Below are 12,500 nucleotides of genomic sequence, written 5' to 3' on the forward strand. Positions count from 1 at the left end.
CAGTCAACAGGTGTGGCTCTCCAAGAACATTCCCCTGCGAGTCGAATCTCGCAAATTGGCACCTCGGTTTTTGGGCCCCTTTGTCATTGATTCGATTATAAATCCCTCAGCTGTGCGGCTGAAGTTGCCACGGACTATGAGATGTAATCCAACTTTTCATGTGTCGCAACTCAAACCTGTCTCGTCCAGCCCTCTTTGCCCGCCTGCGGATCCCCCACCGCCTGTACGCATGATTGACGACCACCCGGCCTACACTGTCCAAAGGCTGTTGGATGTTCGACGGCGGGGTAGAGGGCTTCAATACCTTGTCGACTGGGAGGGTTATGGGCCAGAGGAACGTTCCTGGATTCCCAGAAGTTTTATTTTGGATCCGCAGCTCGTTAAGGACTTCCATCAAGCTCACCCTGACAAGCTGAGGCCCAGAGGGGCTCTGCCAGCTTGGATCCTCCCCCCTCGGCTCGTTTTGGAACTCGCACAGGCTGGAGTCGCCCCGCTCAGACACTAGCCTCACTCTTCTTCTGAGTATTATTCCGTTCATTAAAACCTTTACAAACCACTCCCTCTGTGTGTGTAATCTCTGCGTTCTGGGTCAGAACAAGCCACAACAGGATATTTCCTGGTTATATGAAAATATACTGAAGGGAATATGTTTGCATTTCCCTCTGTAGAGATTACCAAAGGCAAGTAAAGTACTATCACTGCAAACAAAATTACAATATTAAAGGAGAATTCCGGTCGATTCCAACCCGTAGCTCTGTTGTTTGTAAATTAGGAGTACTGTCAGTAGCGAGAAAAACGAAACCAATCGGTGCTGCTTACACCGAGTTATCTTCCTGCTAGCGTTAGCACCCAACAGGCTTAAACAGGGCAAGTTTTAAACGTGTTTTTAGCCTCTAAACATGCTCGAAATGCCATTACAAGTACCCAGCCATGTGCAGTTATTCCTTCCAAGGGAACACAGCGAATTTGACTGCAGTAGATGTGACAGAAAGCCATAAAAGTTGTTAATCCATACCTCTGTTTAATTCCTGGTTTATGGTGAAGCCCACACTAGTCGAATGCCGATCTCATACAATCCAATATTCCAAAATGTATTTTTCCACAAAAAACGATTTGCCGAGGTTCTTTCCATAGTAACGCGTATGTATCAACAAGCTGTAACCTGACACCACAGTGGAGAGCAGAGCTGCAGTTCAAGAGTTCAACAGCTAGGTAACCTAGCAACAGCAGCAGGGGGAGGAGCTCACAGAGCTTACAGACGGAGCTTGGAGTTAGATCAGGACTAATATGAGAAAATGGTTCCAGTTTGTGCCATTCCAAATTGTGGCAACCAAATTAGGGCTGAACGATATACCGTTATCGTATCTATATCTAGATATGAACATTCAAGATATTAATATCGAAAAAGTAACGATATAAACGATAGATTTTCCTCCGCGCACGCCCTGCATGTACAGCTCTGGCAGTCACCATATTCACTTTTACGATTGCCCTTGAACGCACCATTACGGCCAGCCAACCACAAAGCAAAAAATGGTTCGCACGCTGGACAAGCGTTATAAACTATCATCCCGAACACATTTTAACCAAGTGGCCATTCCAAAACTCCACCAACAGCTGCTGCATTTTATTTTTTTGTTAAAGCAGAGCTGCAGTAAACATTTTTATTTTTTTATTTATTGATTGGTGACTATGTTACAGTAATGTTGATGACTGGCAGTGAGTTCTAATCAATAAAACTGCACTCTTTTGTATTATGATGTTTATTTTTCTGAAAAATGCTTGATTTTCACCGAACCCGTAGTCATATCGTATCGTATCGATCTCGAGATATCTGGCATGAATATCGAGATATGAAATTTTGTCCATATCGTTCAGCCCTAAACCAAATGAAGAGATATTTGAGCTTGAGCTTTCACCGTCTACCCCTCCGCAACCGGGAGATTTTACAGTTGTGGCTGGTTGCACGTGATGCGGGTACATGATGCTTGTGTGGATACTGTATCGCACTGACCACCGAGGAAGAAAGCCTGTGCTCTAAGGAATGGGATCTCATCCAGCCTGGTCTGGACGGGTCCCCAGATAACGGACATGGTTTCGCCCATACACAGAGGTTTCCCCATCTGCTCTATAAGGATGTTCTGGAAGCGTTTTTTTTTTTTGTCCTGAAAGTAAATTGGAAGAAGCAGCCTAAACCGGACGGACCTGATGGCCAGCTGTCTAATGAGTGAGTACAACAGGCTGTCGTGACTCTGTCCTAGCTTAGGTACATGTACATTTGTTGTAAATACACATTCAAAACACTAATCAAAACACACCTCTTCAGATTAGCTTTCCACATACAATAATCTTACATTTCTCACCTGATAGTTACTGTTTTTAATGTTTTTAATTGCTTCTAAATATGCTTGTTGTATGTGTTGGTTTTATTGCTTATCTGTTTTTAATGTGCTATATGTGCTGCTTTTTACTGTAAAGTGTCTTTGAGTACGATGAAAAGCCCTCTATAAATTAAATGTATTATTATTTATTATAAGTAAATGCATCACTTCTTTAGTGAAATAACCAAAGCTTGCCCTTCCTCCCCCCCAACCAATGCAGACTCGTGGCCTACCGGGTGATTCTGGAGTGGGTTCTGAGAGGAGAGCGCCTTGGCCGTGGCACCAGAAGAACTTTGCCTACCTGTGTTGTAGCAGTGATCAGACAAGAGTACCCCTCCCCCACTGGAAGTTACACGGGATTCAAAGAGGCAGAGGACATTTTCTGAGTCTAATACTATGATTTCTAGTAATACTTGGTATTGCCATTACTAGGAATAAACAAAGCAATTGCACAGTTCTATTAGGAAAAAGTGTTGTACAAGTAAAGTAAATTGTAAGAATAAATAAATTGTAAGAATAAGTACATTGTACAGTTCTATAATATATTGCTGTACCTGTCTGTTATCAGTGGTTTTATAATATAACAGTACACATTACATTTGTGCTTTTGTGTCTTTACTTCAACAACAAAAAGGAAATTACAATATCACAATCTAGACACAATCAATGTAAAGTATGTACAGTGCAGTGTGTGGTTTTATACATAATCATGCTACACACAACTGTAAAATCTCCCGGTTGCGGAGGGGTAGACGGTGAAAGCTCAAGCTCAAATATCTCTTCATTTGGTTGCCGCAATTTGGAAAGGCACAAACTGGAACCATTTTCTCATATTAGTCCTGATCTAACTCCAAGCTCCTTCTGTCAGCTCTGTGAGTTCCTCCCCCTGCTGCCGTTGCTAGGTTACCTAGCTGTTGAACTCTTGAAGTGCAGCTCTGCTCGCTCCACTGTGGTGTCAGGTTACAGCTTGTTGATAGAATATATATAATATAGAATGTTGGATTGTATGAGATCGGCATTCGACTAGTGTGGGCTTCACCATAAACCAGGAATTAAACAGAGGTATTGATTAACACAACTTTTATGGCTTTCTGTCACATCTACTGCAGTCAAATTTGCTGTGTTCCCTTGGAAGGAATAACTGCACATGGCTAGGCACTTGTAATGGCATTTCGAGCATGTTTAGAGGCTAAAAACACGTTTAAAACTTGCCCTGTTTAAGCCCTGTTTAAGCCTGTTGGGTGCTAACGCTAGCAGGAAAATAACTCGGTGTAGGCAGCACCGATTGGTTTCGTTTTTCTCGCTACTGACAGTACTCCTAATTTACAAACAACAGAGCTACGTGTTGGAATCGACCGGAATTCTCCTTTAAATTGCAGTACTGAGTGCATAATAGTTTCTTTAAAGCCAATACATGGCTATAGTTTAAACTGACATTGCAACGTGTGTAAAACTTTTACACTGTGGTAGGCAATATATCTTTGGTGTCTTTGGGCAAAAATTCCACAAAAACCTTTCAGCAAAATGTGATTTAAGAAAAGAGAGAAAAGTAGACTTATGCACCTTCTCTTGGCTCTATTTAGAAAATCTTGCACGTGATGGGAGAATTTGGCCAATCACAGGTCATTTCACAGAGAGTTCCTATTTACTATTGTACACATGCAGACAAAGAGGGTAGAGGGAGAGCTGCAGGAAGAGGTCTCACTGTACTTGAAATTCTGCTGGCTTTTTTTTCTTTCTATCTACTGAAGCTTTAAAGCTATAGTGCACAACTATTTGATATTCATGGGCATCCGTTACATTCAAGCCATTGCCAAATGAGTTGATAACAATGCTAATTAAGACTATCAGCTCCACAAAACGTTCTGTATTTCTCAGTATGGCTATGTTTACAAAATGATGTAGTCCGGTGATTTTCGCACGTAGAAGCTTGAGTTAAAATAGTTACATCTTCAGAAGAGTCCATGTTTTTTTAATCCTCCGTGTCCTCCTTGGCTACTAGCAACTGCGTGGAGGAGGGGTGGGGATGGTACGCGATCATCACTAAAGGCTTGTATCATGTGGATTCAATGACAGTGTCTTACTTAGAATTCCTCATGGGGGTGACAGAAACTATGCACTATAGCTTTAAGTAATTACAAATAAATGTAGTGTGTAAAAAACAATCTAACAATCCTGTTAGATCGAAAAGGGCATCACACATCTAACACTTCTCATTCTCCCAACTGGTCCAGATATAGGCTACAGCATTAGGAGCAGTCACTTCCATGAATATCTACAACTCAAATCTTCCAATCAAACTAAATTGAACAAATTAAACTGAACTGTCCCTCCTCAACATTAGATTTAATTAACATCACTTCTTCAGACAAAATCCTATCCAAAATATAGGCTATAGAATGATATCAATCAGACAAAATAATATCCTGACCTTCAGTAAAATGGAAACAAGACATCACTCCCAATGCTGACTTCTGGAACTAAATCTGTATGAATGTGGTGCTAAATTTAACTCCTTTATATACTGTTGGGTAGTTTAATCTACAGCAACACATCATATTTTATAAGATGATCATGTTTGTAGGGTCGCTGTCCTGTGAGAACCAGGTATCTCTATAAAGTCAAGTTTTTATGAGCTCAGAAACACATTTTTCATGTAGGCCTACTGTATTTTCCAGCTGATCCATGAGGCTTTTTAAATTAATAAAGTTTAATAAAGTTGATATAGTATAAGAAGTAGGAGAATTTTCTCAACCCATAAAGGAACACTTCATCCTTCAGCATAACACATTCGTAATCAACACTACTGAAGATATATGGTTTTCATTGGACAAGATGCTTATGAAAGATTGTAATCTGAAAAGTAACTAAAGCTGTCAGATAAATGAAGTGTACAGTAGTAAAGCAGTACAATATTATGCCTCTAAAAGGCAGTGGAGTAGAAGTTTTAAAGTTATATAATATGGAAGTACTATAAGTAAAGTACAAGTGCCTACATCGAATTTACTTGAGTCAATGTAGTTACATTCCAGCAACAGCTGAAAGGAATTGGAGTAAAAGTATATGGTAATGGTAGTAGCCTATAGTGCAAATATATAGTTAAAAAAAAAGAAAAGAAAAAAAGGGGTATGTCTTTGTTAATTTCCTTATCTGATGTCTAATTTTGTAGTAGGTGCTGATATTTTTGTGCAGCAGTCGGTAGGCTACAGAAAGCTAAAGAGACGCTGAGTCAGCTTTTCCCTCGGACTTGTAGCCTCTGGTCTCGTGGCTCGCTGCTGACTGAGAGGAAGTCGTCCACACGTCGGTTTACAGAAAGCTATTTCAAACATGTTTTTTAGCCGCTTCTGTAAACCTGAAGCAGCATAAAGACGCCTTTATTTGGGTAGCAGCAGCATCATATCCTGTTATACAGGCTTTATTTACCACAGGATCCTTGTTTGGGTCCGAGAGCTGCAGTCACGAGACAGTCATTTCCTACAAACTACCACACTTCTACAGCTCCTGTTGAGAGAAGGAAGTTGGATGTCTGAGTATTTTTTAATTTTCTACTCCACGGTTTGCTTTGTTACCGAGACACAAAATGCTGTCCTTGGAGCAAGTGAAGCAGAGTTTAGAGAGTGCAGGACAGTCTCACGTCCTGCAATTTTGGCCGGAGCTGTGTGAGGTGGAGAGAGACAGTTTCCTCCAAGAGTTGTCTCAGCTGGATCTAAAGGGACTTACGGATCACTGTGAAGGGGCTGCGAGGTCTGCAGCCTCCCCGTCTGCCAGCTTGGATCAACACATGGAGCCAGTTCCCCCAGAGTCCATCGGCAGCGTGAGGAAAAGTGACAAAGACTCTCTTGCAGAGTGGGAAAATGAAGGTGAATGCTTTTAGAGGTCTTACGGTAACCAGTAATGCTCTCACTACAATCCGTTTTTTATACAGGACTTTACTTTTTTTGTAGGCCTATTAAATTCTTCTTCTGTTATATTGGCGTTTGGCATAACAACTTGTTGCATGACTGCCACCAAATGTTGGGCGTAGCCTTGAGCATCAGGTGTGTGAAAACCTGGTGAAAACATGGAGGCTACAATAGTTTGCTGCTGTTTTCTTATGCGAGCATACAAACAGCACATCGTCAGGTGTTTGTGTTATCTGCAAGACAACGAACAGGAAAGGACACGTTTAATGTGTTGTTTTTTTTATACATAGGCCTATTTATGAATAATTTGAAACATGTTATGTCTGTGTATGTTTCTCAGCAGAGGCATTTGTCCACAATAAACAGTTTATTGTCATTGAAATATGTTCAGTGAACCAAAATCGCCTACATCAAACGTCAGTTGTCAACAACGCGTCACCAACTGGGAAACTCGGTTAGCAAAATCTGGCCCGAGTTTCCCACCTCTGATTCCGACAGGAAGGGACGTGAATGATGACGTTTTCACTCGGAAAAACGTTTTTCCGATGTCCATGAACGCACGGAGAGACTAGTATAGAGGATCTTTTGTGATACCCAATCAGCTGTATGTAAACTCATGGTAATAAAAAGACACAACAGGGAGTTCAACTCCCCCAATTCAATTTAAAAACGTGTGGCTACGTTTTTTTCGTGGCTGAACGTGGCCCAGGCCTCTCAATTGTTTTTTTTACAGTGACTTTTTCTACAATCTGCTAGCCTGGGAAAACCCTGACAAACTTCCGGCAAACTTGAGATTTGCTCTGCAAGTCAATCTGGCCACAAGCCCATTTCAAATTTTTCCATATCGAGGCACCAATCACAACCGTTGAAGCGGGCTTTACACGATGACGATAACGCAGGGACAGCAAGCAGCTTTTTGTTTACATTTAACATGACGGCCACCGAAGCGCAGCAACCGAGGCAACCCGTTGAGGCTGCTGTCGCTGCTACGTCACCCGGATCGTTGGTCTGATTGGTTGAAGGACTATCCGTTGGTGACGCCCCTTTGGAAATGAGCTGTGAATGAACCTTTCCCAGACCCGCTCTCAGTTACAACTGAGAAGGGTCTGGTGTCAACCAGGCTAACAATCTGCTATAGCAGAGATGCAATTACACATTATCAGCACTGCTTCCGCATTGGCCCATAGAGCAGGCACACTAGAGACCTCCACCGGCTGAGCCAGCTACTTCCTGTTTAGAGCTACACTAACTTGAATGGTGATTAAATGGTTCAATCATGCAGCTCTTTTAGACTTTACAAATGTTATCAGACCGAGTGGATCAAATTCTGATAATGGTAAAACAAGTCATTTCGCGGGGGTTGGGACGCCCCTCAAAAAATGTATGCACTGATTTACAGATGTGTCTCTGTTTTTTTTTGGGCCAGAGGGCATGACATGATGGCCCAGGAGTTGCAATTCCACCGTTAAGCCGCTTTGTTCAATTTGCTTCAAAGCCTGCCGCACTTCCTGGGGGCCTGGTTGTCTATGGTTGCAATGCAGCGCTAAGCTAAATGCTAAACCCATCTAAGGTGACTCATATAGTGGAGGTTTACAGGCGGGTAAACACGGACCTCCGGGTACATTCATCTACATGTACAGCAGTACAGAAAATCGGCAAACTTTCCCTTAAGCTACCAGCTAATGCTAGTGGTAGCTAGCTAGCTAGCTTGGTTGGCATGAACAAGACATTTATAGGCAACCAAATGTTCCAATTAACTTTGAAGTGAAAGCACAAAATGAAAGGGTCAAAGTTTAAGACAAAAACAAAGTTTGCGGCAATTTGATTTTTTCAATTTTTTGTTGGCTTTTATGGTCTTTAATTGACAGGATAGTTTAAGGACAGGAAAGGGGAAAGAGAGGGTGGACTATATGCAGCAAAGGGCCACGGGTTGCATTCAAACCCGGGCCGCTGCCAAGGACTCAGCCTACATGGGGTGCACACTCCACTGGGTGAGCTAGAGGTTACCCTGTTTGCGGTTATTTTAATTTACACAGTGCCATGGATACCGTTGCTGAAATATTTTTTGTCATTTATATATTTATATATAAATCCTGAATTATATTTGTGAATCCTTCTTTAGGCCTTTATGAATAGTGAGACTGATCTGACTCCAGGAGATCATCATTGCTTTTTCTTCTGAAATACTAGACAGATAAAGATAAGAGGTAAATTTACCTCTTTGTAACTCTAAAACAATCTGGGAGTGGAAATGTAATTTGACCTGCTCATGACCTGTTATGAGGGTTTGTGAGCTAGTGTCACAAGCCAAAAAGGTTGGGAACCACTGATCTAAAACACTCAAAATCACTGGTAATCTCCTACTACTAAAAAACTCTACCACAGCATTATGAAAGCAGTAACAAGTTAAACGTTAAAGGCCAGCTTGTAAAGTTTTTTGAAAGTTTTCACTTGTACAGTATGCCAAAAGGTACTGTGCTACAGTCGGTATGCCAGTTGTAAAGTTCAAAGGCCTTGCTACTGTTGATGATGTTACCACTCTTTTACCACTCTATTTTGACAGGGCTGTTGCAAATCTCAGAGAATCGAGTTGGAGTCCTGCTCTTGGCTGGTGGTCAGGGGACCCGCCTTGGTGTACAGTATCCCAAAGGGATGTATAACGTTGGGCTACCAAGCGGCAAAACCTTGTATCAAATCCAGACAGAGCGCATTCACAAAATCCAGGAGCTGGCTGACAGAAAGTATGGCTCAAAATGCACCGTTCCATGGTAAGATTATACAATGGATCTTTCTCCACTACTATGACCAAAAACAATTATGAATAGTTAAAACAAGAGAGCCAAATTGAGTTAAAGCTTACTGATGCCATTGCTAGCTGTGGCTAAAGATAATTGTACCACTGTAATTGAAATAAATAAATAAGATAGTGGCTACAGTCAAAGAATAAACAGCTAAACTAGTCATGCTAAAATGTGGCTTAGCAGAGTAGCAGGAACTGCAATCTCCGCTAACAATAAAATGAGGGTATACATCCATCTGTTACAGTTTCCAGTCAGCCTGAAAACTTCAAACCCTTTTTTCTCAACTTCAGCTTTTTTGTAGTTACTGCTCTAGTTAGCTAGTTGCTAACTGTTTGTCTACTGTTTGGTGCTGGACAGTGAATTTATCAGAGCTTTTTTTGCTGAAAACAACTGCCTGCTGCTGGTAACAAGGTTGATGACAGCAGTGAGACTAAACCAAAACATTACATTTGCCAACAGTGAGCTAATGCTTAAAAGCTATGTGGAGCTAAAGGGAACTGCAGAGTTGGTAATAATTATATGTGGATTTGTTACTACGAGTGACCACTTTCACATGTGATCCGTTGTTGATACAAAAATATTTTAAGTCATGTTATGTGATTAAAAACATGACTGTTTTTGTCTCTATGGTTAAGCTTGCAGAAATTTTAAGATAAATAATGTCGACAAGATTATAGAGAGTAATAACTTTAAGATTTTAAAGGAGAATTCCGGTCAAATTCAACACGTAGCTGTGTTGCTTGTTGTCATGTCAGTAGCGAGAAAAACGAAAATAATTGCTGTTGCCTACAACGAGTTATGCTACTGCTAGCTTTAGCACCCAGGTGGCTGAAACGGGGCAGGTTTTAAACGTGCTTTTAGCCTCTTAACATGTTCGAGATGTCATTAAAAGTGCCTTGCCATGTGAACTGATTCCTTCCGAGTGAACGCAGTGAATATGGCTGCAGTAGAAGTGAAAGAAATGCATAAAAGTTGTGCTAATTCAGCTCTGTTTAGTTCCGGTGTTGAGACGGCAAGACGAGTGCTTAGGGACCGTCTACATACTACAACACCAAAAAGAGATACAACAAAAATATTTATTAATTTAATGATTAAATAAGGTAGTGTCTCCAAACTTACCTCAATTATAACTTATCTCCTGCTAGTTGTACTACAGCACTTACTTTAAAAAAATAAGCATATGCCTATTTTTGAAAAATATAGATGGTCCCTAAGCACTTGTCTTGCCGTCTCACCACCGGAACACCGGAACTAAACAGAGGTATGAATTAGCAAAACCTTATGCATTTCTTTCACATCTACTGCAGCCATATGCACTGTGTTCACTCGGAAGGAATCAGTTCACATGGCAAGGCACTTGTAATGACATCTCGAACATGTTAAGAGGCTAAAAGCACGTTTAAAACCTGCCCCGTTTCAGCCGCATGGGTGAGAAATCTAGCAGGAGGATAACTCATTGTAGGCAACACCGATTATTTTCGTTTTTCCCCTACTGACAGCACTACGTGACAACAAACAACATAGCTACGTGTTGAAATCGACCGGAATTCTCCTTTAACACCTTGTCTGTACTATTGCAACTCTTCAGGTACATAATGACCAGTGAGTTCACTCTGGCACCCACTGAGAAGTTCTTCAGGGAGAACAACTACTTTGGTCTGGAGCCATCAAACATTGTTATGTTTGAGCAAAGGATGATCCCAGCAGTGACGTTTGATGGAAAGGTCATCCTGCAGGGCAAAGGGAAGTTAGCCATGGCCCCAGGTAGGTGCACATCAGCTCCTACAGAAGATCCAGACACAAATATCAGTAAAACCACTATGGTTTCACCTATTGCCACTGATGTGTATTCAGGATAGTTTGAGGTAGTGTTTCAAAACCTCTCCACTCTCTGTCAGATGGAAATGGTGGTCTATACCAGGCGTTGGTGGACAACAAGGTGCTGGAGGACATGAAGAAGAGAGGAGTGGAGTACCTGCATGTGTACTGTGTAGACAACATCCTGGTCAAAATGGCTGACCCCATGTTTATTGGGTTCTGTGTGAGCAAAGGAGCTGACTGCGGAGCCAAGGTAGAGTAATACCATTCAGTAGATATAAAAGAGTCCCTTAAAGGAATAGCTCAACATTTGCTTTCTTTCTGAGAGCTAAATGAGAATATTACCATCGTGCCTGTGCATTAAATACAAAGCTGGAGCAGGGAGGTATACTTTTTACATTTCTGTTTGTGTACAGATTAAACAAACTGCGTTAGTAAGCTTTAGAGGTGCTGGTAGATGTATTTTTGGACAGAACCAGGCTAGCTGTTTGCTCCTGCTTCAAGTCTTTCTGTTCGGATACTGTATGTCCACCTGCTCTGACTCCAGCTCTGTACTTAAAACACAGACATGAGAATGATATCAATCTTCCCACCTCGCTCTCGTAAAGGAAGGAAAGTATATAAAATAGGTAGCCTATTGTTATGTTATGGCAAACATGAATATTGAGGGGGAAAAAAAGACTTTCTCTTATTTGAATAACGAGCTGTTAAATAAACTGTTATTACAGCCACTTGGGGTAACCCTAATCTCCTAGAGCCTTGGTCTGTCCGAGGTTTCTGCCTAAAAGGAAGGTTTTCCTCACCACTGTTTGCTCCAAATGCTTGCTTGTGGGAAATTGTTGGGTCTTTGTAAATTATAGTGTGGTCTAGACCTACTCTATCTGTAAAGTGTCCTGAGATAACTCCTGTTATGATTTGACGCTATATATAAAATTTAATTGAATTAACTGTACATGGGCTCCAGCTCTGTGCCTGCTGATGAACTTGAGCACCCTTAAAAGAATCACCCTCAGATTGTGAATAACTGAAATAATGAAGCTGCAAGCAGTGATTAACAGGCCCTCGCAACTCTGGTTATGGCGGGGGTACTGGCAGGATGCCCGTTGACATGGTCCTACATCTGTACGATAATCGGACAGTGCACGGAGTGCGGGGCGATCGATACGATGTATTGCAAAAACTTCCTGTTTAACGGTGTTACATGGAAATGTAATGCCTTGCAATTTTGTACGGGGGGCTATTGAGCCAATTTTGAGCGCCGAAGCCCCAGACCCCAATCAGAACTTTTACCATTAAGTTTTTACCATTTCTGATAAGTGGCTGGGTTTCATAAGTTCTTGAGCATGTATAGGCCTTCAAAATTGCGATTCATTTGGGCTAAGAAAAATAATAAAAGGAGCAATTTCAATAGGGCCTTCTTCGTACCGACGATGGCAGTGCAGTAAATATGAATTGTATCAGGTGCAGACTTATGTTTTAGATCAACTGTCCTTCATAATCAACTTAATCCCATAATGTCTGAGTTGACACTGTACCAGAAAGCTCCGGTTTTGCAGGCACAAGGTGTTGTGTATAAAGGAAGCTGTAAATGTCTTGGT

The 12,500-nt window shown here is 41.5% G+C and overlaps 1 protein-coding gene across 1 annotated transcript in view; it reads left to right on the forward strand.

The window, feature by feature from the left end:
- The first annotated feature begins 5,587 nt into the window (after nt 1-5,587).
- uap1l1 (UDP-N-acetylglucosamine pyrophosphorylase 1, like 1) overlaps nt 5,588-12,500 on the forward strand; it is a 15,672-nt gene continuing 8,759 nt past the window's right edge. The window contains exons 1-4 of the mRNA XM_031287244.2: nt 5,588-6,241; nt 8,847-9,051; nt 10,673-10,848; nt 10,983-11,155. Coding sequence (XP_031143104.1) covers nt 5,962-6,241; nt 8,847-9,051; nt 10,673-10,848; nt 10,983-11,155 — 834 coding nt within the window. The 5' untranslated portion in view covers nt 5,588-5,961. The remainder of the gene's footprint in view (nt 6,242-8,846; nt 9,052-10,672; nt 10,849-10,982; nt 11,156-12,500) is intronic.

Source organism: Sander lucioperca, chromosome 14, assembly GCF_008315115.2.
Source record: "Sander lucioperca isolate FBNREF2018 chromosome 14, SLUC_FBN_1.2, whole genome shotgun sequence".
Lineage (NCBI taxonomy): Eukaryota > Metazoa > Chordata > Actinopteri > Perciformes > Percidae > Sander > Sander lucioperca.